At 42.7% G+C, this 22639-nt stretch overlaps 2 protein-coding genes across 2 annotated transcripts in view; both read left to right on the top strand.

The window, feature by feature from the left end:
• The window catches only part of LOC134448749 (NACHT, LRR and PYD domains-containing protein 3-like), a 36705-nt gene extending 23335 nt beyond the window's left edge, over window positions 1-13370 (top strand). The window contains exons 4-8 of the mRNA XM_063198404.1: window positions 408-530; window positions 3245-3352; window positions 8104-9900; window positions 10417-10590; window positions 13193-13370. Coding sequence (XP_063054474.1) covers window positions 408-530; window positions 3245-3352; window positions 8104-9900; window positions 10417-10590; window positions 13193-13370 — 2380 coding nt within the window. The remainder of the gene's footprint in view (window positions 1-407; window positions 531-3244; window positions 3353-8103; window positions 9901-10416; window positions 10591-13192) is intronic.
• Window positions 13371-18472: 5102 nt separating this feature from the next.
• On the top strand, window positions 18473-22617 carry LOC134448750 (uncharacterized). The gene is made up of 10 exons (XM_063198405.1): window positions 18473-19320; window positions 19866-19965; window positions 20554-20776; window positions 21154-21292; window positions 21384-21512; window positions 21619-21799; window positions 21910-21986; window positions 22074-22260; window positions 22389-22462; window positions 22597-22617. Exons 1-10 carry the CDS (start codon window positions 19042-19044, stop codon window positions 22615-22617), a joined length of 1410 nt encoding a protein of 469 aa, XP_063054475.1. The 5' UTR covers window positions 18473-19041.
• Window positions 22618-22639: the final 22 nt, after the last annotated feature.

Genomic DNA, 22639 nt, shown 5'->3' on the forward strand with positions numbered 1-22639 from the left:
ACTAGGCTGCTACACGGGGGACCAGGGTTCGATTCCCGATGCGAGGTCATTTCCAGATCCTCCCCCGTCTCTCTCTCTCTCCCACTCACTCCCTGTCCCACTCTTCACTGTTCTGTCTAAATAAAGTTGGAAAAAAAAACAATATGAAATATGAAAAAAGAATCAGATTGGATTAAAAATGTTAACATCAAAAGTTATTCATTCAGAGCTGCTAAGGGAAGGCATGGGGGAACAGCTTTGTCTATAGTCATGATTTAAAATATTAGTTTAAAATCATTAGTGGGTGCAGTTTTTACATCGTCAAGAAGCTAGTTCCAAAGCTTTGCAGCATAGCAGCTAAAGGCTGCCTCTCCACACACACACACACACACACACTCACTCACTCATCCCTCTCTTCTATTGTGTAGGATGGAGGAGTCTGTGTCTAAGAGGAGACCACCCTCTCCAACACCCACCTGTGTGTCTATGAAGAGTGACATGTCCAAGGATTTTTACATCAATTTTAAAGGAGACAGTTCATCACCTCAACAGTAAGATCAGCACTGTACTATTCACCTCTCTCTCTCTCTCTCTCTCTCTCTCTCTCTCTCTCTCTCTCTCTCTCTCTCTCTCTCTCTCTCTCTCTCTCTCTCTCTCTCTCTCTCTCACACATTTGTATAGCACATTTCATACACAAAATCCATAATTCCAAGTATCAATTCCAGTGTGTGCAAACATGCAGAAAAGTGCCAAACGCTGCGCAAACTAGATCTTAAAGTGCAAGGTGTTTCATAATTGCTGCGGCATAATCATTGGGCAGTCATGGGTTAGCAGTTAGGGTATCAGACTTGTAGCCCAAAGGTTGCTGGTTCGACTCCCGACCCGCCAGGTTAGTGGAGGGGAGTAATTAACCAGTGCTCTCCCCATCTTCCTCCATGACTGAGGTACCCTGACCATGGTACCGTCCCGCCAAGGACAGAAATAAGGTTGTTGAAACCTATGGAACCATTGTGTCGTGTTGATGTCAGGTGGATAGATAGCTGACACCACTATTGGAAAACTGCTAGAATTTATGTTTTTTGTTAGGCACATATTTCTATATTTGGTCATGCTCAGTTTTGATGCCCTCCGCGCTGTAAATAGCTATGCAAATAAAGAGAGATGTGTCCAAAGTTTTGACCTATACTGTATATGAATTATCTAGGATATATAAGGGCCCCACAAGAAACATTAAACGTTTTATACAATATATGCCAAAAGTATTCGCTAACCTGCCTTGACAAGCATATGAACTTAAAAATCATCCCATTCCTAAAGCATATGGTTCCAAATGATGTCGGTCTACCTTTTGCAGCTACTCCAGCTTTAGGAGACCAAAACATTTTGGACAGTTCCATGCTCCCAATCCTGTGGGAACAGTTTGGAGCAGGTCTCTTCCTCTTTCAACATGTGCCAGTGCGCACAGTTAATTCATATGTGAATCAAGGCAGGTTAGCAAATGCTTTTGGCAATGTAGTGTGTTATCAGATGGGTTTCTATTGCGTATTAGCATATCATTCCTCCAAACAGTCTTCATGCACACTTACCCTTTCTCCGTTCTCTGAAAAGTTCTTCACTGTGTTAGTCGGTTAGTCCGATATCCCATTAGTCCAACCACATGTTAAAACTTATTAACTTTCTCAAGGTTTTACACAAGCATAGTGAAGACTAGCCTGGTCCTGACCATCCCATAATACTACCATTTAATTTCTTATTCATGGTCTGGACTTTGTTTGATCTGACGCGATTGCAGGAAGCAGGAAGGACATCTACGGAAAAATCAGGATTTAACTTATAAGTTGTCGAACAAACATGTCTGACGTCTATCTATGGCGATGTAGGACCGTTTACCAGACATGTCTGACAGAACATCCTACCGTAGGATAAAATTACAAAGTAGGACCGTTTGTCAGAACACAGACGCAAATCCTACCGGTCAACATCGCTCCACAGAGGACAGGTACCAGACGTACAGTAGCGCGGAGCAAAGTGTCTTGGCAGAAGTACATAGGATGGCGCGCGAGGCTAAGTGAAGACACCCCTTATAAATTGTCCTCTAGTAGTTCATGCTGACAGCAACCAGTTAATCAGTCCCATGACATGACAAAATGACTGGTCACAGATTTAGACAATTTATAAATATTACAAGAAAAACATAGTAGTACACCAGCCCCTGTGAGTGCAAAAGATCCATAGGCTATACCAATACAAGTAGTCTATACATAATCCCATAATGGGAAGACAAAATAAAGACAATACTTGCAGTGTTTAAATCTGGCCACCAGGGGCCATCATGAAAAGTATTGTATCCCCTTGTCAACCCATCAAATAATGTCAGACCTGCAAAGTCACATAGAGTCTAATTAGAGAAAAGAAAACTTTGCCAACATGTCCAGGTTTTTACACTGGTTGGTTGGTTCTGAAATGCATCACCAAGATTAGTATTTGATTTGAGTGTGTACCAGTGACGGTTATTAACACGCTTTGATTGCTCAGAACATTTGGTATAACATGTAGAGAACATAAAGGCGGGTTCTTCTTTTTTCTTTGGCCTGCAACTCAACCAAAACTATTCCTAAACCTAACCGTCAGTAAAAGGCATGTTCTGTAAGTATACAATTACAAAGTATACAAAAGTATACAATAAGAATAAGTTAACCTAAAAGTTAAAACTATGCCCAAAACAAAACAATACCAACCATAACTATCAGTAAAGGCAGAGAGAGTAGAGAGAGAGAGGTTCCATTGGCCCATTGTTTCCGGGTTCTATTATTGGGGGGGGAAATCCCCCTTTAGGCAGACCTAGGCAGACCTGAGGACTGTTCTATTCAATGCTAGGAGCATTATGACACGCCCCTTTAGGCAGACCGGAACCTGGTGACGTTAGGTGCCCATAGAAACGTATTATGTTAACATATCTCTATATACTTAAAGAATCTCTGGTAAAGGGATGGTTTTTTTGTGTGTGTGTGTTTTATGCCTGGAAAGACGAGCCCACCTGTCAGACTAATGGGATGTCGAACCAATGGGATTCTTGCTATAGTCTGTCTGTGTGTGTGTGTGTGTGTGTGTGTGTGTGTGTGTGTGTGTGTGTGTGTGTGTGTGTGTGTGTGTGTGTGTGTGTGTGTGTGTGTGTGTAAGAGAGAGACAGAATTTTCTACTTACACATCCCATTACTCATTCCGACATACACACTCACTCACTCATCACCTCTCTTATTGTCTAGGATGGATGAGTCTGTGTCTAAGAGGAGATCACCCTCTCCAACACCTACCTGTGTGTCTATGAAGAGTGACATGTCCAAGGATTTCCAAGGAGACACTTCACCTGAACAGTAAGATCAGCACTCTGATATTCAGCACACACACACACACACACACACACACACACACACACACACACACACACATGGTACATACATGGTACATACATGGTACCCAGGGGGTCAAATATTTGCTTAAAGGGCAGATTTTCAGAATTCTGGAATTTTTTGGGTGGGTTGGTATGTGGGTGGGTAGTCATGAACGTGGGCGGGTAGCAAAAGCTGTAATTTATAATTTTGTAAGTTATGCGAAAGTAAAATAATAGACTATCATGTAGACGTAGCCTTAGCCTAGCATTTCTAATTATTTATATCCCCGAAACGCGGAGCGTCGGGGATGTAATGGTTTTGCGTGCGCCGCGTCCGCCGCGTCCGCCGCGTAAGGTCTTTCGTGTTAACGCGATAACTTTTGAACGGATGTTTGGATTTGTCCCAGATTTTTTGGGTGAATGCTCTAGGGCAGGTTCATGAACTGATTCGAGTTTGGAGGTCAACACTTTCAAGATGGCTGAATTCAAGATGGCCGAATTTTTGTTTGGTCCATAACTTCTGACCGGGTGGATGGATTTGTCCCAGATTTGGTGTGTGAATGCTCTAGGGTAGGTTCATGAACTGCTTCGAGTTGGGAGGTCAACACTTTCAAGATGGCTGAATTCAAGATGGACGAATTTTTGTTTGGTCCATACCTTCTGACCGGGTGGATGGATTTGTCCCAGATTTTGTGTGTGAATGCTCTAGGGTAGGTTCATGAACTGATTCGAGTATGGAAGACAACACTTTCAAAATGGCGGAATTTTCATTTGGCCCATAACTTCTGACTGGGTGGATTGATTTGCCCGGTAACACCTTATTTTAATGGTTCACCATTTCAGTGAATCTACCATATTAGGTACAGTGTAATAACCAATGTAACAATATTTAATACCATGTAATACTAGTGTAATACCAGTGTAACAATATGCAATATCAGGTAGAGTGTAATAACGAGTGTAACAGTATGCAATACCATGTAATATAGTGTAATACCAGTGTAACAATATGCAATACCATGTAATACCACTTACGCACAAACACATGATGTAAGTAAAAAAAATTACATTGTATTAAATATTGTTACACTGGTTATTACACTGTACCTAATGTGGTATATCCACTGAACCATTAAAACAGTATTACCATTTGCCCAATTTTTTGCTTCATTTTCACAATAGTCATTTGGTTTTAAGCCTATGCACGTCATGTCACGTCTGTATGTATCATATACGTTTACGAAATGGTGGACGGGAGTGGTAGGAATGATGGGGGACTGGAAGCGTCGCATTTCGGGGATATACCTTAAGCAGTCGAAGGCGACTGCACAGGCAGTCTAGTTTCAGTAATGGATTGTAATGCAAGAGGGGATACAATTTGAATTTGCCAACGGTGTATATAAAATAATCAACACTTGTCCAGGGCAAAGTGTGACATCTAGAGAAAATTTGGTTTTAACCCTCTGAGGTCTAAGGCCTTTCAGAGGCTTTTAGGCTGCTTGCACCACCCTGACATTTTCAAGTATTTTCAGCTAACAGTAAGCATCTATGCAAAAGTGGAATATATGGTTGTATTGTGAAAAGCCTGACAAGAAATAATCTGAAAAAAAATGGATGTCATACAAACATATTTTATTTAAATTGAGTATAAACACAACTGTACAAAAAAACAGGTTTCAGACGTCTTCAAAAAGTTCAAGAAAACACACAATAAATATATCTAGCCAAGACGTTTGAAGTTTGAATCTTGTAAACAAATGTGTTGGCAGCATAAAAGTGAAAAGGGCATTTAGAAATGTTTTGTTGTTTTCATACAAAATGCAAAAAAGAATGACTATGTCACTGCCACTGCCTGTCTCATTTGAATACTAATGAGATAGGTGTGAAAAACCTCTAATGGCCCACACCCCCCTGTCAATCCCCATGTGCTCTGATAGCCCCAACCCCCCTGTCACTCTATGTCTGCTGTGTTTACCCTACCTGAAAGGGGCGTGTTGTCACCTCTGAATAGCCACTCAAGCACCGGTACTTTACATGTGAATAGCTATAGGTGTGGCTGCTACAGGCAGAGAGTACAGAATATGCGAAGATTTCTTTTCACTTTCTTTAAATTGGGCCAGCTATATAATTTATTTAATATATATATGTTTGAAATCTGGAAGGTCTGAGGTTTCTAATGGCGTAACTTATGTGTTTCAATGACAAAAACTCACAGAGTTACAGATTTGTTTTTGGAGACATGTCAAATTGCCCTCTCAAGGGCACTTAGACTCACACTTCTTCTGTTTGTGTGTGTGTGTTTGTGTGTGTGTGTTATGAAAAGAAGTAAATTGTAATTATAGCTATTTTTTCGTCGACCCGCACATCACTGACGACTACCGTATACATAACATTTGGAGACCTCTGCCACAAAATGAATGATTATCTGACAAACCAATTGAATTCAAGAAATCACTCGTCTTCCCTCTAGTGGAGTTTGTATTGGCTTCTAGGTAAATAACAGAGCCAATTTCAGAGTATCCGATTTGAAAGACTGCATTGGTGTCAATTTTAAAAAGGTTACATATTTACGTACATACCTACCTAAATATTGTCATTCATGGTTCACTATGAGGTTCGGGGGTAGCCTGACACGCAGTGGGGTGTTAGATAGATAGATTTTAATTACAGTCCCAGGAAAAAGTTTGTACACCCTTTGAAATTTCTTACATTTCTGTCAAAATTGATTATAAAACATGGTCTGATCTTCCTGGAAATCTCAAGAAGGAACAATAAGAGTCTGCTTTAATTAATTCCACCCAAACATTTACATGTTATCATATTTTTATTGGTCATAAGGCCATAACATTCACAGAAGCGCAGGGCATAAGTAAGTACACCCTTGCATTAAGTAGGTTTTAACCCTCGGTTAGTTGCAATATCATCAACCAGACTTATCCTATAGTTGCAGATCAGATTAACAAAACAATCTGTTTGTATCTTGTCTCCCTCTTCTTTAGAGAACTGCCTCTCGTCAGCAAGGTTTGTGGGATGTATGGAGTGCATAGCTTTCTTGACTTCATGCCATATAATCTCAATTGTTTTTTGTCAGGGGTTTGACTGGGCTATTTCAGAATGTGTATTTCATTATTATGAAGCCATTCTAATGTCGATTTGCTTCTAAAGTATGGGTTGTTGTCACATTTCAGGACCCATACTCTTGTGTGCTTAAACTGTGTGACAGACTTCCTCACGTTTTTTTCTGTAAAATATCACAATAAACTTGAGTTCATTGTTCCACTGATAATAGCAAACTGTCAAGGGCCTGAGGCAGCAAGGTAGCCACATATAATGATTCTCCCGCCACCATACTCAGAAGAGGAGATGTAACCAAGAATAGCTAAAAATGGGATTCATTCTGCCAATCTAAAATGAATGGGGTTTCTGTCCAAAAAAATATTGCTGCACCTTTGAGGTTTGCGAAAAAGCATTTATATGCTTCATAGAATTACTGCAAAATATTCTGTAGACCAACGTTGAAACCAAAGTTGAATTGTTCAGGGGAACACACAATGTCACGTTTGGAGGAGAACTGGAGAACCACACCATCACCAAAACATCATCTCCACCTTTGAGTATGGTGGCGGGAGCATCATTATATGCGGCTACCTTGCTGCCTCAGGCCCTTTTCAGTTTGCTATTATCAGTGGAACAATGAACTCAGAAGTTTGTCGAGATATTTTACAGAAAAAAGTGAGGTAGTCTGTCACACAGTTGAAGCACACAAGAGGATGGGTGCAGAAATGTGACAACAACCCATACTTTAGAAGCAAATCGACTTTAGAATGGCTTCATAATAATGAAATACACATTCTGGAATAGCCCAGTCAAAGCCCTGACAAAAAACAATTGAGATTATATGGCATGAAGTCAAGAAAGCTATGCACTTCAGACATCCCACAAACCTAGCTGACGAGAGGCAGTTTTCTAAAGAAGAGGGAGACCAGATACATCCAGATTGTTTTGTTAATCTGATCTGCAACTACAGGAAACATCTGGTTGAGGTTATTGCGCCTAACTTAGGGTTAAAACCTATTGAATGCAAGGGTGTACTTACTTATGCTTTGCTGTCCTGTGAATGTTTACATCTTATGGCCAATGAAAATATGAAAACTTGTAAATGTTTGGGTTGAATTAGTTAAAGCACACTCTGGTTGTTCCTTCTTCTGATTTCCGGGAAGATCAGACCATGTTTTATGACCAATTTTGACAGAAATGTAAGAAATTTCAAAGGGTGTACAAACTTTTTCCTGGGACTGTATATCCTCCTGAACAGAGGCCTCTAGTGGTATTTTGTATATCCCTATTTATTATTAGGGTTATTTAACTGCAGGCTTACTTTCTATAATATTTTCTTATTTCTGTTTCCCAAGCACATTGAATGGCAGTCGTGTATGTGCTCATAATGATATAATTGCTCGATTGATATTTTGTTATTTCACAAATTAATAGTTATAAAGCCTATACAGCCATGCAAGAGACTTGTGGAGCTCGATAGACTTGGGGTGCTAGCTTCCTTGGTGTTCTAGCCCTTGAATATACACTTGCCTGCTTGCTACTCTGTATGTGTGTGTGGGTGAGAGAGAGAGAGAGAGAGAGAGAGAGAGAGAGAGAGATAGACATTGATGGCATTAATTGCCATAAAATTATTTGTGATTCAAGTTGATATCAAATCCTGTTTTTTTTTCTTCTCAGACAGCAGCGTGATCATGTGCAGGAAATGCAGCAGATCCACAAGTCTCATCTGCAGAAAAGATTTCAGTGTCTACTTGAGGGCAGCACAGAGCAGGGAAATTCCACAGAATTGAACAAGGTCTACACAGATCTCTACATCACAGAAGGGTGGACGGGAGAGGTCAATAATGAACACGAGGTCAGACAGATAGAGAGAACATTCTGGAGAAAAGTAGCTCGAGGCAGACCAATCGAATGCAGTGACATTTTTAAATCTGGATCTGGACAAGTCAAACCCATCAGATCAGTGCTGACAAAGGGAGTGGCTGGCATTGGAAAAACGGTATCTGTGCAGAAGTTCATTCTGGACTGGGCTGAAGGGAAAGCCAATCAGGATGTCCCCTTCATATTTCCTTTTCCTTTTCGGGAGCTGAACCTGATGAAGGAAAAGAAACTCAGTCTGTTGGGTCTTATCCAGCACTTCTACCCAGAGATAAAAGCAGAAGAAATACTCACCAGTTCAGAGCACAGGGTGATGTTCGTCTTTGATGGTCTGGATGAGTGCCGACTTCCTTTACAGTTCGGCCACAAGCCAAAATGTTGTGATGTGACAGAGCAGCTCTCAGTCGACATGTTGCTGTCAAATCTCATCCAGGGGAATCTGCTTCCCTCTGCTCTCCTCTGGATCACCACCCGACCAGCAGCAGCCAGTCAGATCCCTCCTGAGTGTGTGGACCAGGTGACAGAAATAAGGGGCTTCAATAATCCACAAAAAGAAGAGTACTTTGGGAAGCGATTCAGTGATGAGAGTCTGGCCAGCAGAGTCATCAGACACCTGAAGGCATCCAGGAGCCTCTACATCATGTGCCACATTCCAGTCTTCTGCTGGATTGTAGCCATTGTTGCAGAGAGAACATCAGAAGAATCAGACAAAGCTGAAATTCCAAGGACTATGACTCAAATGTACAGCCACTTTCTCATCATTCAGACAAACATTAAGAAGAACAAGTACATGGATAGAAAAGAATCCGAACAAGAGATAATTTTCAAACTGGGAAAGCTTGCATATCAGCAGCTGAAGAAGGGGAATCTGATCTTCTATGAAGAAGATATGAGAGAGGCTGGCATTTATGGCACAGAAGCGTCAGTGTACTCAGGAGTGTGTACTCAGATCTTCAGAGAGGAGAAGGATTTTTACCATTCGGAGGTATTCAGCTTTGTGCATATAAATATCCAGGAGTTCCTGGCAGCATTATATGTGTTTCTCTGCTTCAGCAATAGATACAGAAACACGACTGACCAACATCAAGCATCTCAGCTCAGCTTAACACTTCATGACCTGCTCAAGACTGCAGTGGATCTGGCCCTAAAGAGTAGGAATGGACACCTGGACCTTTTCCTCCGCTTTCTTCTGGGCCTTACACTGGAGTCCAATCAGAACCTCCTTAAACACCTACTGCCAAAACCCAGTTGCCAATCAGAGAGCTCTGTGCAGACAATCCAGTTTGTCAAAGAGAAGATCAGAGGTGAGAGTCGTTCAGACAGAAGGATCAACCTGTTCTACTGTCTGAATGAGCTGAATCAGCATGCTGTAGTGGAACACACTGACAGGATGTGGGGAAAGCTGTCTGTAGAGATGCTTATACCAGGACAGTGGAGGACTGTGAAATTTGAACTCAGGATGTCAAAAGAGCACTTGGTTGGATTTGACCTTCAGAAATACATGAAGACACCAGAGAAAGATCGGACTGAACTCCTCAGCCCTGATGATGTTCTTAAGAAACTGGTGCCAGTGGTCTCAACATCCACCACGTCAACGTAAGTTATACACTGTGTTACTTTCTGACTGCTGTGAAGTGTTGGTACTGTGTGTGTGGGGGGGGGGGCTGTGTTATGTATGTTCTTTGCGTGGGTTTTTGGGACGGTGTGGATGTGTTTGTGTGTGTCATTCTGAGTATTTATAGGGGAGAGATGTTTTGACTTCACAGTCCTTGTGTGTATGAGAGTGTAATCTGTGTTTATTGGGGAGATATGGTGCCTGCTGTGACTTCACAGTCTTTCAGAGTGTGTACTTGTGTGTGTTTGTGTTTATGTGTCTGTGTGTGTGCGAAAGAGTGTGTGTGTGTGTGTTTTAAAGAAGGGGAGAGATATGGTCTGTCCTAACCTCACAGTCCCACTGTGTGTGTGTGTGTGTGTGCGTGTGCGTGTGCGTGTGTGTGTGCGTGTGTGTGTGTGTGTGTGTGTGTGTGTGTGCGTGTGCGTGTGCGTGTGCGCTTCCCTGGTTATATGAGTGTAAAATGACAGAGAAGAGATGTTTCTCTCTCTCTGTTCCAGGCTGCAGTCCTGTGAGCTGACAGAGAAGAGTTGTTCCCATCTGGCCTCTGTCCTGACCTCAGACTCCTCACGTCTCAAATGTTTGGACCTTAATATCAATGAGCTGTGTGACTCTGGAGTGGAACGTTTATGTTCAGGACTTCAACATCAACACTGCAGATTGGAAACACTATGGTAAGTATCACTTCATGTAGTGAGTGTTTTGGGCAGTGTGTGTGTGTGTGTGTGTGTGTGTGTGTGTGTGTGTGTGTGTGTGTGTGTGTGTGTGTGTGTGTGTGTGTGTGTGTGTGCGCGAGTGTGCATGTGTGCATGCGTATGTGCATGCGTATGTGAATGTGTGCGTGTTTCTGTCCTCTGTGTGCTTATTCTGTTTCATCCATCCATACATTCATCCATAATCCCTCTGTCCACATCTCTTCATCTCTCTGCATGCTTTGTCTCTTTTTATTCCTCCATCTCTGCATCTCTCTGCACAATCTCTCTCTCCCTCTCTCTCATCCCTCTACTTGTTCTATTGCATCATCCATCCTCCATCACCCCTCTCCCTCATATCTCTCTGTTGATTGATAGATTGATTGATTTTGCTTGCCGTTTTCAGTTCTTGAACGAAAGCAAATACATGAGTTAGTTTCCAGCAAACCACACACAGACTTAACTAAAAAAACAAACAGAGTCAGGATTACCCAGGATTACTCTTTGGTGGGCTTCTTCTTTTCCATCTCTCCATCCTACACCGTGTCCCATAAGTTTGTGCACCACAGAAAAAGTCAACTCAGATTGTGAATATTCAACAAAATGCATTTATTCAAAAGCCAGTGTGTCCCCCCCCGCATCTTAATTACTGCCTTCAGCCTGTCGGGCATAGAATGCACTAAGTTCTTCAGAATGGAAGGCTCAATGTTGCCCCACTCCCGCACAGCCCTCGCAGTGAGCTGCTTCATGGTGGTAGGAGGTGGGCTGTGGAAGACCCGACTGTTCAGGATACCCCAGCAGTTCTCAATCGGGTTGAGGTCCGGGGAGTTGGGTGGCCATTCCACTTTGCTCAGAAAGCCAGGAAGCTGCTCAGAACACCACTGCTGAGTTGTTTTAGCAGTGTGTGCAGGGGCACCATCTTGCACGAAGACCATTTCCGAACGCCTGTTGAACATCTTCCTACCTGTGACAGGGCCTGATTTCTTCTTTCTGGTGAGAATAGGAAGTAGCACTGGCTGGAGAATGCTCTTAACATAATATTCAGCATTGATGGTGGTACCCTGGGGTACAACATGCAATTCTGACAGCCCTGAAGATGACATTGCCCCCCAAACCATCACATGGGCGCTGAACTTGACCTGTTCAGAAGGTGGCACTTTCATTCGATTGTCAGTATAAATGCGGTCATTTTGACTATTAGGAGTTGGAAATAAGTAGAGAGGGCACTCATCAGAGAAAACCCAATTTTCCCATTCTCTTGGGGTCATTTTAACATACCTCTTCGCAAAAGCAAGTCGCTTCTCCTTTTGCAGTTTGGTAAGGCGAGGAATCCGCTGTCTTTTGAATGCTCTCAGACCCAGTTTCTCAGTCAGAAAACGATGGATGGTGTTCTTAGAGACTGCTTCCCCAAGATTCTTCAGTCTTCGACTGAGTCTGCGGCAGGATTGGTGTCTCTTTCCCTTGGCCTTGCGAATGAGGTCCTTGGTCCTCGGAATCAGAACTGAGAGGTGACCTGCACGGGTCAGGGGCATGTCTTCAAGGGAGTCACAACTCTCGTATCTCTGCCACCACTTCTTCACCCATCTTATGCTTCTGCCAAGGTCCTGAGCTACCTCCCTGCAAGTTTTCCCTGCCCTGCGCAAAGCAATGGCTTGAGCACGGACTTGAGATTGTGAAAGTGCAGCTTTTCCAGATTTTTGTTTTGTCATCGTGGCAACACTACCAAAAAGGTTCTCTCAGTGACATGCTTCATGGTCAACCAAGAAATTTATAGGCCAATCACAAACAGATGAACTAATTAAACAACCTCACAACACCTGGCTGAACAGGTGCAACCCGTTTTGGAGATGAACAGACAACAATGTTGCCCATTGGGGTGCACAAACTTTTGGGACACGGTGTACATGTTTTTGCCTCCCCTCTTTCAATTTCTTTCCCTCTCTCTCTGTCTCTCTGCTTGTTTTTTCTTACTCTATCAATATCTCTAAAACGGGATATATTTGGGACCATAGGACTCGTGCCGCGATCACACCGCGGGCGTTGAAAGAGCCACAACGCTGCTGACTCCTGCCTGGAAAGCTCTCTGTATCCCTCTCCTTCTCTAATGTTCTCTATCTCTCTCTCTTCTCCTCCAAACTTTCTCTGTCTCTATTAATCTCTCAGTATCTCTTTCCTCCCATCTCTCTCACCCTCCCCCTCTCTCTCTCTCTCTCTCTCTCTCTCACATTATCTCCTTTTTCACCTCCCTGAGGCTGTTTCCCTTAATGTTTTATTTCCTTCTTTCTTTCTTTCTTTCTTTCTTTCTTTCTTTCTTTCTTTCTTTCTGTGTGTGTGTGTGTGTGTGTGTGTGTGTGTGTGTGTGTGTGTGTGTGTGTGTGTGTGTGTGTGTGTGTGTGTGTGTGTGTGTGTGTGTGTGGGTAGATGGTCTGTCCTGACCTCACAGTTCTTCCGTGTGTGTGTGTCTGTGTATGTGTTTTTGCTGGATATATCTGTAAACTCTAAGATTTGTGTGTGTGTGTGTGTCTCTCTCTCTCTCTCTCTCTCTCTCTCTCTCTCTCTCTCTCTCTCTCTCTCTCTGTTCCAGGCTGCAGTCCTGTAAGCTGACTGAGAAGAGTTGTTCCCATCTGGCCTCTGTCCTGTCCTCACACTCCTCACGTCTCACATGTCTGTACCTGGGTGTCAATGATTTGCGTGACTCTGGAGTAGAACTTTTATGTTCTGGACTTCAACATCAGCCCTGTAGATTGGAGAGACTGGAGTAAGCATCACCTCATGTAGAGAGTCTGTTTTGGGCATTGTGTGTGAGTGTGCATGCATGCATGCGTTTCTCTGTGCTCTGTGCTTATTCTGTTCCATCCATCCATCATCCGTCTCTCCATCCCTCTATATGCTTTGCCTCTTTTTATTCCTACAATTCTCTGCACAATATCTCTCTCTCTCTCTCTCTCTCTCTCTCTACATGTACTTGTTATATTGTATCCATCCATCCTCCCTCGTCCCTCACCTCTCTCTTCATGTTCTCCCTCTCTCTCTCTCTCTCTCTCTCTCTCTCTCTCTCTCTCTCTCTCTCTCTCTCTCTCCCTCTCTCTATATATATCCATCTCTCTTTGCTGTTCTTCTTCTCCGCATGTTTTTTTCCCACACACTTCTGTTCATGGCTGACTTCTTCTCTCTCTATTCCTTTCTCCCTAATGTCTATCTATCTTCTCCTCCACATTCTCTCTCTCTATTCCTCTCCCTCTCAAATGTTCTTTATGTCTCTCTTGTCCTCCACACTTGTCCATTTCTCTTTTTCTCCATCCTGAAACCCTTTCCCTTAATTCTTTCTTTCTTACTGTCTGTGTGTGTGTGTGTGTGTGTGTGTGTGTATGTGTGTGTGTGTGTGTGTGTGTGTGTGTGTGTGTGTGTGTGTGTGTGTGTGTGTGTGTGTGTGTGTGTGTGTGTGTTCCAGGCTGGCTTGCTGTAATCTGACAGTAAAAAGTTGTTCCCGTCTGGCCTCCGTCCTGTCCTCACACTCCTCACGTCTTGAAGTGCTGTGGCTGCATGGTAATGGCCTGAGTGCCTCAGATGTTGAGCAGCTCTCTGCTCTGCAGAAAGACCCCCACTATAGATTGGAGACACTACTGTGAGTATAAAGTATATCTAAACACCTGTGTGTGTGTGTGCATGTGTGTGTGTGTTTCCCTCCTCTCTGTGCTTCTTCTTTTCCATCCATTGAGCATCCCTCTCTCCATCCCTCCATCTCTGCACATTTTCTCTCTCTCTCTCTTTCTCTCCCCATCTCTCCTTCTCTCTCTCCACACTTTTCATCATGGCCGACTCCATCATTCAGGCATGAAAATCCCTCACCTTTTGGGGGGGTCGAGCGAGGAGAAAAGTGTAGCGCCAACTTACTGTATCATTGTGTAGCGCTCTACCGTAGAAAACTTCATACCGTTCCAGGAGAGATTCCACAACTTACAATGACGTTTTACCAATCACAGCATTTGTTGCTGTTGGCACAGCCAATAACGTGAACAAGCTCAATCTAAGTCCCGCCTTTCATAGGCTACTTATCTTTTGAAAAGCGTTTTAAACAGGTCCCGCTTTGGTCTGCGGGGCTGGCGTGGTTGTATCAAATATCTTTCTTTATAGTTCTAGAACATCTTTGATTATAAGAAAATGTCCAAACGATCTGTCACAGATAGCCTAGTCTACATGTTTCCCAGAGAGGTAGCTATTTGAGATCATGATTCTTGTTATGAGAACACCCAGGGCCGGTTCTGGCTTATTTGGTGCCCTAGGCGAGTTTGAGTTCTGCCCCCCCCCCCCCCCCCCCCCCCCCCCTCCCCCCACCACTCCCCCCCCCCCCACCCCCCCCCCCCCCCCCCCCCCCCCCCCCCCCCCTTCTTATACCTTACAGATCACAAGAGTAATATCCGTAGTAAGCTTAACTAAATAGCATCAAGAACAATAACCGTTTTTCATCAAATGGATTTGTGGTTCTTTTTGACAGGCGACCAACACATCAGATTGAGTCGCATGAAAGTAGCTTCACTGTGTGGTATGTTGGATGTGATGGTGGTGGGGCCCCCAATGAGATGGAGGTTATCAATGTGTTTGAATTGTATGAGATGGAGGTTATCAATGTGTTTGAATTGTAACGCGAAATTGAAATGCCAGGAGAGTGATACAGTAGGCCTACATTTGCATGTAAAATGCATGTGTAGACAATAAGCCTACCAAGGAGGTCTGCATTGATCTACACTACCTACAGCATCACAAAGCATGGCAGCATAACAATTTTAATAAGCTACACATTTGTGCTGTCTTCCAAACCAATTTCATTTCTGGACTGGAAATAGTGGTGCATTTGTGAGTAGGAGAATGAGAAGGGGGCTATCTATGTGTTTGAACTGGAGGGACAGGGTGAGAGAAAGGGAGAAGAGCTGTCACGCTATTGAATTTCATAATCAACAAAATATAGTAAATAGCCTCACTTGTCTGCTGTGCATGGTTCTGTTACATGATTAATGTAGGCTATGTCATTCTGGTCTGGAAATTAATGTTTTTTTAAGCTTACAACAAGCAGGTAATTCATGTGGATGGAAGGAGATATGGCAGCTAAAATTGTTTTAAACATTGCACCAGTCTTACTTTACATTGCTTGTCAACCTAAGCAAGTAGGCCTATTATGATATCAGGTGGGTGTTAGTGAGTAGTGAGTAGGCTACTAACAGCTACTTTACTGGATTTCATTGCTTGGCATACTTAGCTAATGTTAGCATGCTAACTAGCGATTTCTCTGATCAAAAACAAAGCTCTTTTTCTCTCTAATTCCAAATAGTAACCTCATAACTATTAGGCTTTCCATAATCACAAACGGTTGCTGATTAAATCACATAGTTCCAAAACACCCTCTGAAACTCCTGCATCATGCAATGAGTGGTTTAATGAGAACATAATAATCTCCATCCAGCAGGGCAGCACTATTGTTTGCGCTTGCCCTCTCTGTCCCTCGAGTGAGTCTCCAAATTCAAAATAGAGCGCAGGCTGTCACTCGTCCCGCCCCCTTTCTCAGAACTGTCTGTTTATTGGTTCACAGACTTCCCAGAGACAGTTGGAAGCGATATTACTATTGGCTGAGGGGCGCTTTGCCGTGAGGAGCGCTTTCGCCACTCTTTGTTGATTGCGACTTCATAAAAAAAACTTCATATCGCAAAATTACGCATAGGAGAGCGCCATTTCGGCGCCCCTTCTTCACATGGCGCTCTAGGCGACCGCCTAGCCGGCCTATGCTAAAAACCGGCCCTGAGAACACCTAGACGCAAGCATTTCGATGAGAAGTGAGTGGATGTAGTTAGCCACAGTGGTTAAGCTGTTTTCCTAATAATTTGAAACCGCATTTGCCCTGCCCACGTGAAAAAGTATTTATTCTCAAAAGAGCTCAGTTAATGAAAGCGTGGGTAGGCTTACGGCACATTTTCCTGGCGGCTATTTTAACGGGTCTGTGCGCTATGAAATGGCGAAACAGTAGGCATATCTACGCGAGGCATCCAACATCATGCTTCGAATGCTGCGGCTTCTTATAGCACGCGAGGAGAAAGAGCGAAGCCTAACTTAGTCAATCGTTTGACACGGGACAAATTGTTTTAGGAATCATGCCAAGTTTTTTGTAATCCCTTGGTAGCCTACATCTAAATTACATATTAAAAATCTAGTGGAACACGGTCAAAGTTGGAGCTTTCCTATTATTATTTTTTTTTATAGGGAAACAGATATACTAGGTGAATGGAATAAAATTTCAGTAGTTCATCCAAACTGTCAAAGATTTTTTTGTATTACAAGTTGTCTGAAATATGATGATTAACTGTTCAAACGAGATCACAACCAGGCAAGCGTTGAGGGGACATTGGATAATGGATAATTGGATAGGAGGGGGTGCTTAGTTGCCATAGGGGGGCATTAGTCTATTTTATTTTTAAGGGGGGCATTGGCAGGGTTTTGATGAGGTCAAGGGGGAATTTATTTTTTAAAAAGGCTGAGAACCAAAACCCATTTTCTATCTATCTATCTATCTATCTATCTATCTATCTATCTATCTATCTATCTATCTATCTATTTATCTATCTATCTACAGTTCTTCTTATGTTCTCTGTCCCTGGGTCGCTACAGTATGCTCAAAATTCATAATTTAAAGACGGTTTTAGCTAAATTTTCTCCCATGGGAGACCATGCCCCCAGACCCCCATAGTATGACTCTTATACAACACTATCCCCCAAAAACGCCACTGCACACCACACATGCGCGCACACCGCTGTAGCACATGCGCCGCTCCGTGCCACCGCGCTACGCCGCACCTTTCTCACCTTTTTCACCCCTGACCCGTTTTCATGCCTGATCATTTCTCCTCCACCTCATTATCTTCTCCTCCACATCTACTCTCTCTATCCCTCTATCCCTCTCTCTCTAATGTCTATCTCTCTTCCCCTCCACCTACTTTCTATCCCTCTCCTTTCTCTAATGTTTTCTATCTCTCTCTCTTCTCCTCCACACTTTCTCTGTCTCTCCCTCACTTCATCTTTCTGTATCTCTTTCCCGATCTCTCTCTCTCTCTCTCTCTCTCTCTCTCTCTCTCTCTCTCTCTCTCTCTCTCTCTCTCTCTCTCCATCTCTCTTCTTTCTGAAGCAATTCCCCCCCTCCTGTCTTTCTTTCTTTCTTTCTTTCTTTGTGTGTGTGTGTGTGTGTGTGTGTGTGTGTGTGTGTGTGTGTGTGTGTGTGTGTGTGTGTGTGTGTGTGTGTGTGTGTGTGTGTGTGTGTGTGTGTGTGTGTGTGTGTTCTGATAGTGTAATGATCTCATTTTCTCCTTTATCCTGCAGGTGGAGATAGTGTTGCAGCTGAGCAACAGTGAGGAGCCCTGAGAGGACAGCAGCACGCACATGCACTACAGGCCAAAAGCAGGGCCGACCCTTGGCATAGGCAGTATAGGCTAATGCTAAGGGCGCCACTCCACTAGGGGGCGCCGCACGAGAGCATCAGGGATGGAAAAAAATCCCTGACCAAAAGTTTGGACTTACCCTCTCATTAAATTAATTCTCTATTTATTTTTGTGGCTATTTACAGAATATAGTAAATTCATCAGGGAGGGCATCAAAACTGTGCATGAACACATGTATAATTATGTGCTTAACAAAAAAATGAAAATATAAAAAAATAAAAACAATCATTCAAAAATATTTTTTTTAAATGCCAAACAGCGTCTCTCATACAAAAATATATATTTTAACCCAGACTGGTTTTCGAGCAAGCTGCTTGAAAAGATTCACCCAATGTTTGAGAGAAAGCTATATCCATTTTTGAAGATAAGCCCAGCACATCTTAAAGACGTAGGGAAATCAAATTTAAATATCAAATAATTCCGGCTTAAACATGTACATAAATGTACTCTTTATCAAACGGTATTGTCAAAAAAATATATATTTTTTATTTTTTAACAAAATCCCGTGTTAAAATCTGTTTTTCTTTTTTCATTATTTAATGCCGGCCAGTTAATTATACGTCAGCTTGTACACCTAAATTCGGCCAATCATATGTCGGTCACCTGTCAACGGCCAACTGTCAATCATTTTTTTGGGTCATAGCATCTTGATTCATATGTCGCATCCTAATATACGCAACGGTTAATAATAGAATCTTCGCAGAGTAGTGGTGACCGTTACAGGTGTTGTAGTTTATTATAGTTGGAGCATAGTTAGAGCGAATTTTTGATAGTTATTAGGATATAGTGTACAGTTGTGAGAGTGAGTGATATTGCTAGTGGTGAGAGATTGTGTGCTGAGACTGTGTGTTGTGCTGAGACTGTGTGATTGTGTTGTTTGTGGGTGTGAGCGTTTGAGAGAGTGTGTGTTGTGGTGTTAGCGGTAGTGTTAGCGTTAGTGTTAGCATTAGTTAGTATGAGTGCACCACGGAGATGTTTGCTGGGCTGTCCGCCCATGCAAACAACACTATTCAACATCCCGGCGAGTCCCGGAATTCGTGCCTGCTGGTTCGAGTTCCTGCATTTCGACGAGAGAGGGCTGACTAAGAGAGACCGGGTTTGCGCCAGACATTTCACCGAGTCCTGTTTTATCAACTACGGGCAGTACTCCGCTGGACTGGCGAAGGAGCTAATCCTTGAGGACACGGCTGTGCCATCAGTGTACACAGTTGGGACATCTTCTTCTAAAATACCAGTCAGTGAGTGTCTGATACAAATTAGACAAAAGTTACCGTCATCTCGTTTCTGTTGATATGTGATCATGTCGTACGAAGTACTACTGCTACTGATTTTGATGTCTTGTTGTTACTTATCAGTGCTTCAGGCAGACACCTTTTGGCTAAATGTTTTTGTTAGCGCGCTGATTCCACCAAACTACTATGCCCATGTAATGCTTAGTTTTCTAGCCAAAAGTTGTCTCCTTACTTACTGTCATCCAACGAAATATCATAACCGACATTACCTCGGTTTGACTAAGTAATACAAACGTTTTGAGATTGGCGCTCTAGGTTATTTTCCATGCAAAGTGTTCCCTGATAGAGCCCAGCACAAAATAGTCACTGATCCTTCTAATGGCCCTATTTCAACTGTGCTACCGGCGCGTTTATCCAGTCAGCACTGCAGTGCACACGCACATTATAATTCCTTGTCATAAGCTCAGAAACGTCATGCCATATCGTTTCATACTTCTTGTAAATAATGTGACTTGTTTATTTCCAATTTCTGCCCATTGTCATTTAGACCAGAGATGTCGCCTGTCAGTACAGCCCGACTCAAAGGGACGTTTTCATCCAGACCTCAAGGAGCTCCGTTTCAAAAACAACCAGTACCCGCAGTAAAGGTATAATTACATGAACATGTCTATCCTAAATGCAGAGTTGGGCAGTATTGCATTAGAAAAGTAAGTTAACTAAAGGACCAGTTCAGTCAATTTCAACATGTAGCTGTAATGCCCACACACTACTCTGGACTTGTCAGTACCTGGTGTTTTTTTTCTCTCTTCTTCAGCTCTTTTCCGAGATCTTGGTCATTGTAATGGGGGCAGTGTTTTGTTTACATTAAAAAATATATATATTTTTTTATTCTCAAAAACATCCAAAAGGTTACAAAACATCAGCAGACAACTAGCAAACAGCGGTACCTTTTGGGAAAATATTTGGAATATGCCTATGTAGAATTTTTTTTTTTTAAACAAACGCTGTCCCCATTATAATAGCTCATATCTCGGAAAGGGCAAAAATCTCTAGTTACAATGCTAAATAAATAACTTAAGTTACAATGCATTACAATGACCTGGATTTTAGTGGTATTCAATGTGGTGCGTCAGCGCTTGATTTACACTTAACTAAATAACCAGTTCCATATTTAGTCCTACAGTAACTTGCCCTACACTGCCTAAATGTGCATATTATAACATCTATTACTTCAGGTATCTCGTGCCGTCCAGCTGGCCACTCAGTGGCTGTGGGCTGCTCAATGGCTGACTTCCCTGACCTGCTGCTGACCTCAACACCAATCAAAGGCAAAAGAAAAAGAGTGCAGTTGGAGGAGTTGCAGTTGGAGGAGCTGAGCACGGACTCCATTGAGCCAACTGATCCAATGGATTCCACCTATCAGCCCAGCTTCACTGAAATTTCACAGGACAATGCGAGGTAGAGTGTGTGTGTGTCTGTCACCTGTATCCAGCACAACTTATCCATTCACAAAAACTGTGTTCCTCACATGTGACCTCCATTTAGGAAGTACCCGTTTGCCCTAAGATTGGCCTTATAATGATATTTTTATTACTGCAGTATATGTGAAAGAAAAAAGTGAAAGCCCATTGGGAAACTCCAACTCCCATTGTCATTGTGACACAGCACTCCACAGCACACAAGTGAACACTGCACACTGCACACAACAAAATTGCATTTATGCCTCACCCGTGACACCCTAACCGCTCACCCATGACTGCCCATGTATTACGACATTTAGGAATTATGCCTTCCATGTTACTGTGCTTCATCTACCTTTTTTTTGCTATCTCCAGTGCTCCTCCACTGTATGAAAGCAGGAAGTACATGGTGTTTGAAGAGAACCTCTTGCAGCTGCTGAGGAACTGCCCAACCTGCATGCGACCATGCCAAATTGACACCTTTGAAATTGGCACTTTATTATCAGTCAAACAGGTATGTATTGTATGTATGTATGTATGCACAGAAAGTTAAGTCTTCATCTTTGTTAGCACATGCATATATATTTTTTTCTGTTTTAACACAGACATGCAGCAACTGTGTCATAACCAACAAGTGGCAAAGCCAGCCTTTTATTAGAGACATGCCAGTGGGAAACCTCCAGTTGTCGGCTGCAGTCTGTTTTAATGGGGCTTCATTCCTTCAGATTCACAAGGTTTCTTCTGTGTTCTATTTTTTTTCTCTATATTCTCATTGTATGTGCTTAGCAAAGTTCAAATAACAAGTCATTGTTATGTGTGGTGTTTCATTTGCTTTTGTAGGTACTGTCGTCACTACGAATGGCATCCATCTGTCCCCGCACATTCAACCACCATCAAAGCCTCTTCCTGCAACCAACCATTCTTTGGCAATGGAGGGCAGAGCAGCAGCAGATCATTCAGCTGGCCAAACAATGCCATAAACCAATCACTTTAGGAGGCGACATGCGAGCTGATTCTCCCGGTTTGTCACTATTAATTAATTGAACTTGACACACAGATTTTACAGTGATGAAAACATTATTCCATCCTGCCATGCAAACAATCATTGTGTGTTTTGATCTCTATTCTCAGGACATTGTGCTAAGTACGGCTCATACACTACAATGGTTCTCGATTGCAACAAGGTTGTGGACATTCAATTGGTCCAGGTAAGCTGCTATCATATTATTGACAATACTTGTGTCTAATATTAAAGTCATTGCAGTGAGTGCCAATTATAAATGTGATTATTTCAGAGTAATGAGGTCGGAAACAGCCAGAGAATGGAGAGGGAGGGCTTTGAAAGAAGCCTTCATTTTCTTGAGTCGGAGGGGTTGGACATTGGAGCCATAGTAACTGATCGCCACCCATCGATTGGGAAGTTCATGAGGGAACAAAGACCTTCCATCAGGCACCTGTACGACACCTGGCACGTTGCTAAAGGTATTTTTTCCATATAGCAGTATCAAAGGATGATGGACAAGATTGTGGTTCATTCATAGTAGTTGCTTATGTAACTTTAAAAAGAAAATTAAGGATGACATTTTGTCATTGCTCTGCTCCTGGATTAGGTTTACAGAAAAGGATTGATGCCCTAGGGAAGATGAAGGGATGCAGGGACGTGGCCTGGTGGAGGAAAAGTTTTGTAAATCATTTGTATTGGTGTGGAGCGTCCTCAAAAACACCACAAGAAGCCATCAATTGTCAATCACATGCTCAATTTGTGCACCAGCACGACAATGAGTTGTACCCCAAATGCCCGCACCCACCTCTTAAAAGAGAATGGCTGCAGCCATGTAAGCATACATGTCCAACTCTAACT

Source organism: Engraulis encrasicolus, chromosome 5 (assembly GCF_034702125.1).
Source record: "Engraulis encrasicolus isolate BLACKSEA-1 chromosome 5, IST_EnEncr_1.0, whole genome shotgun sequence".
Classification (NCBI taxonomy): Eukaryota; Metazoa; Chordata; class Actinopteri; order Clupeiformes; family Engraulidae; genus Engraulis; species Engraulis encrasicolus.

Bases quoted from the DNA above. Each gene is read 5' to 3' on its own strand.
- LOC134448750 (XM_063198405.1), top strand. From the start codon at position 19,042: ATGAGTGCACCACGGAGATGTTTGCTGGGCTGTCCGCCCATGCAAACA. The intron at 19,321-19,865 runs GTCAGTGAGTGT...ATTGTCATTTAG, and splicing joins CATCTTCTTCTAAAATACCA to ACCAGAGATGTCGCCTGTCA. The intron at 20,777-21,153 runs GTAGAGTGTGTG...TGCTATCTCCAG, and splicing joins ATTTCACAGGACAATGCGAG to TGCTCCTCCACTGTATGAAA.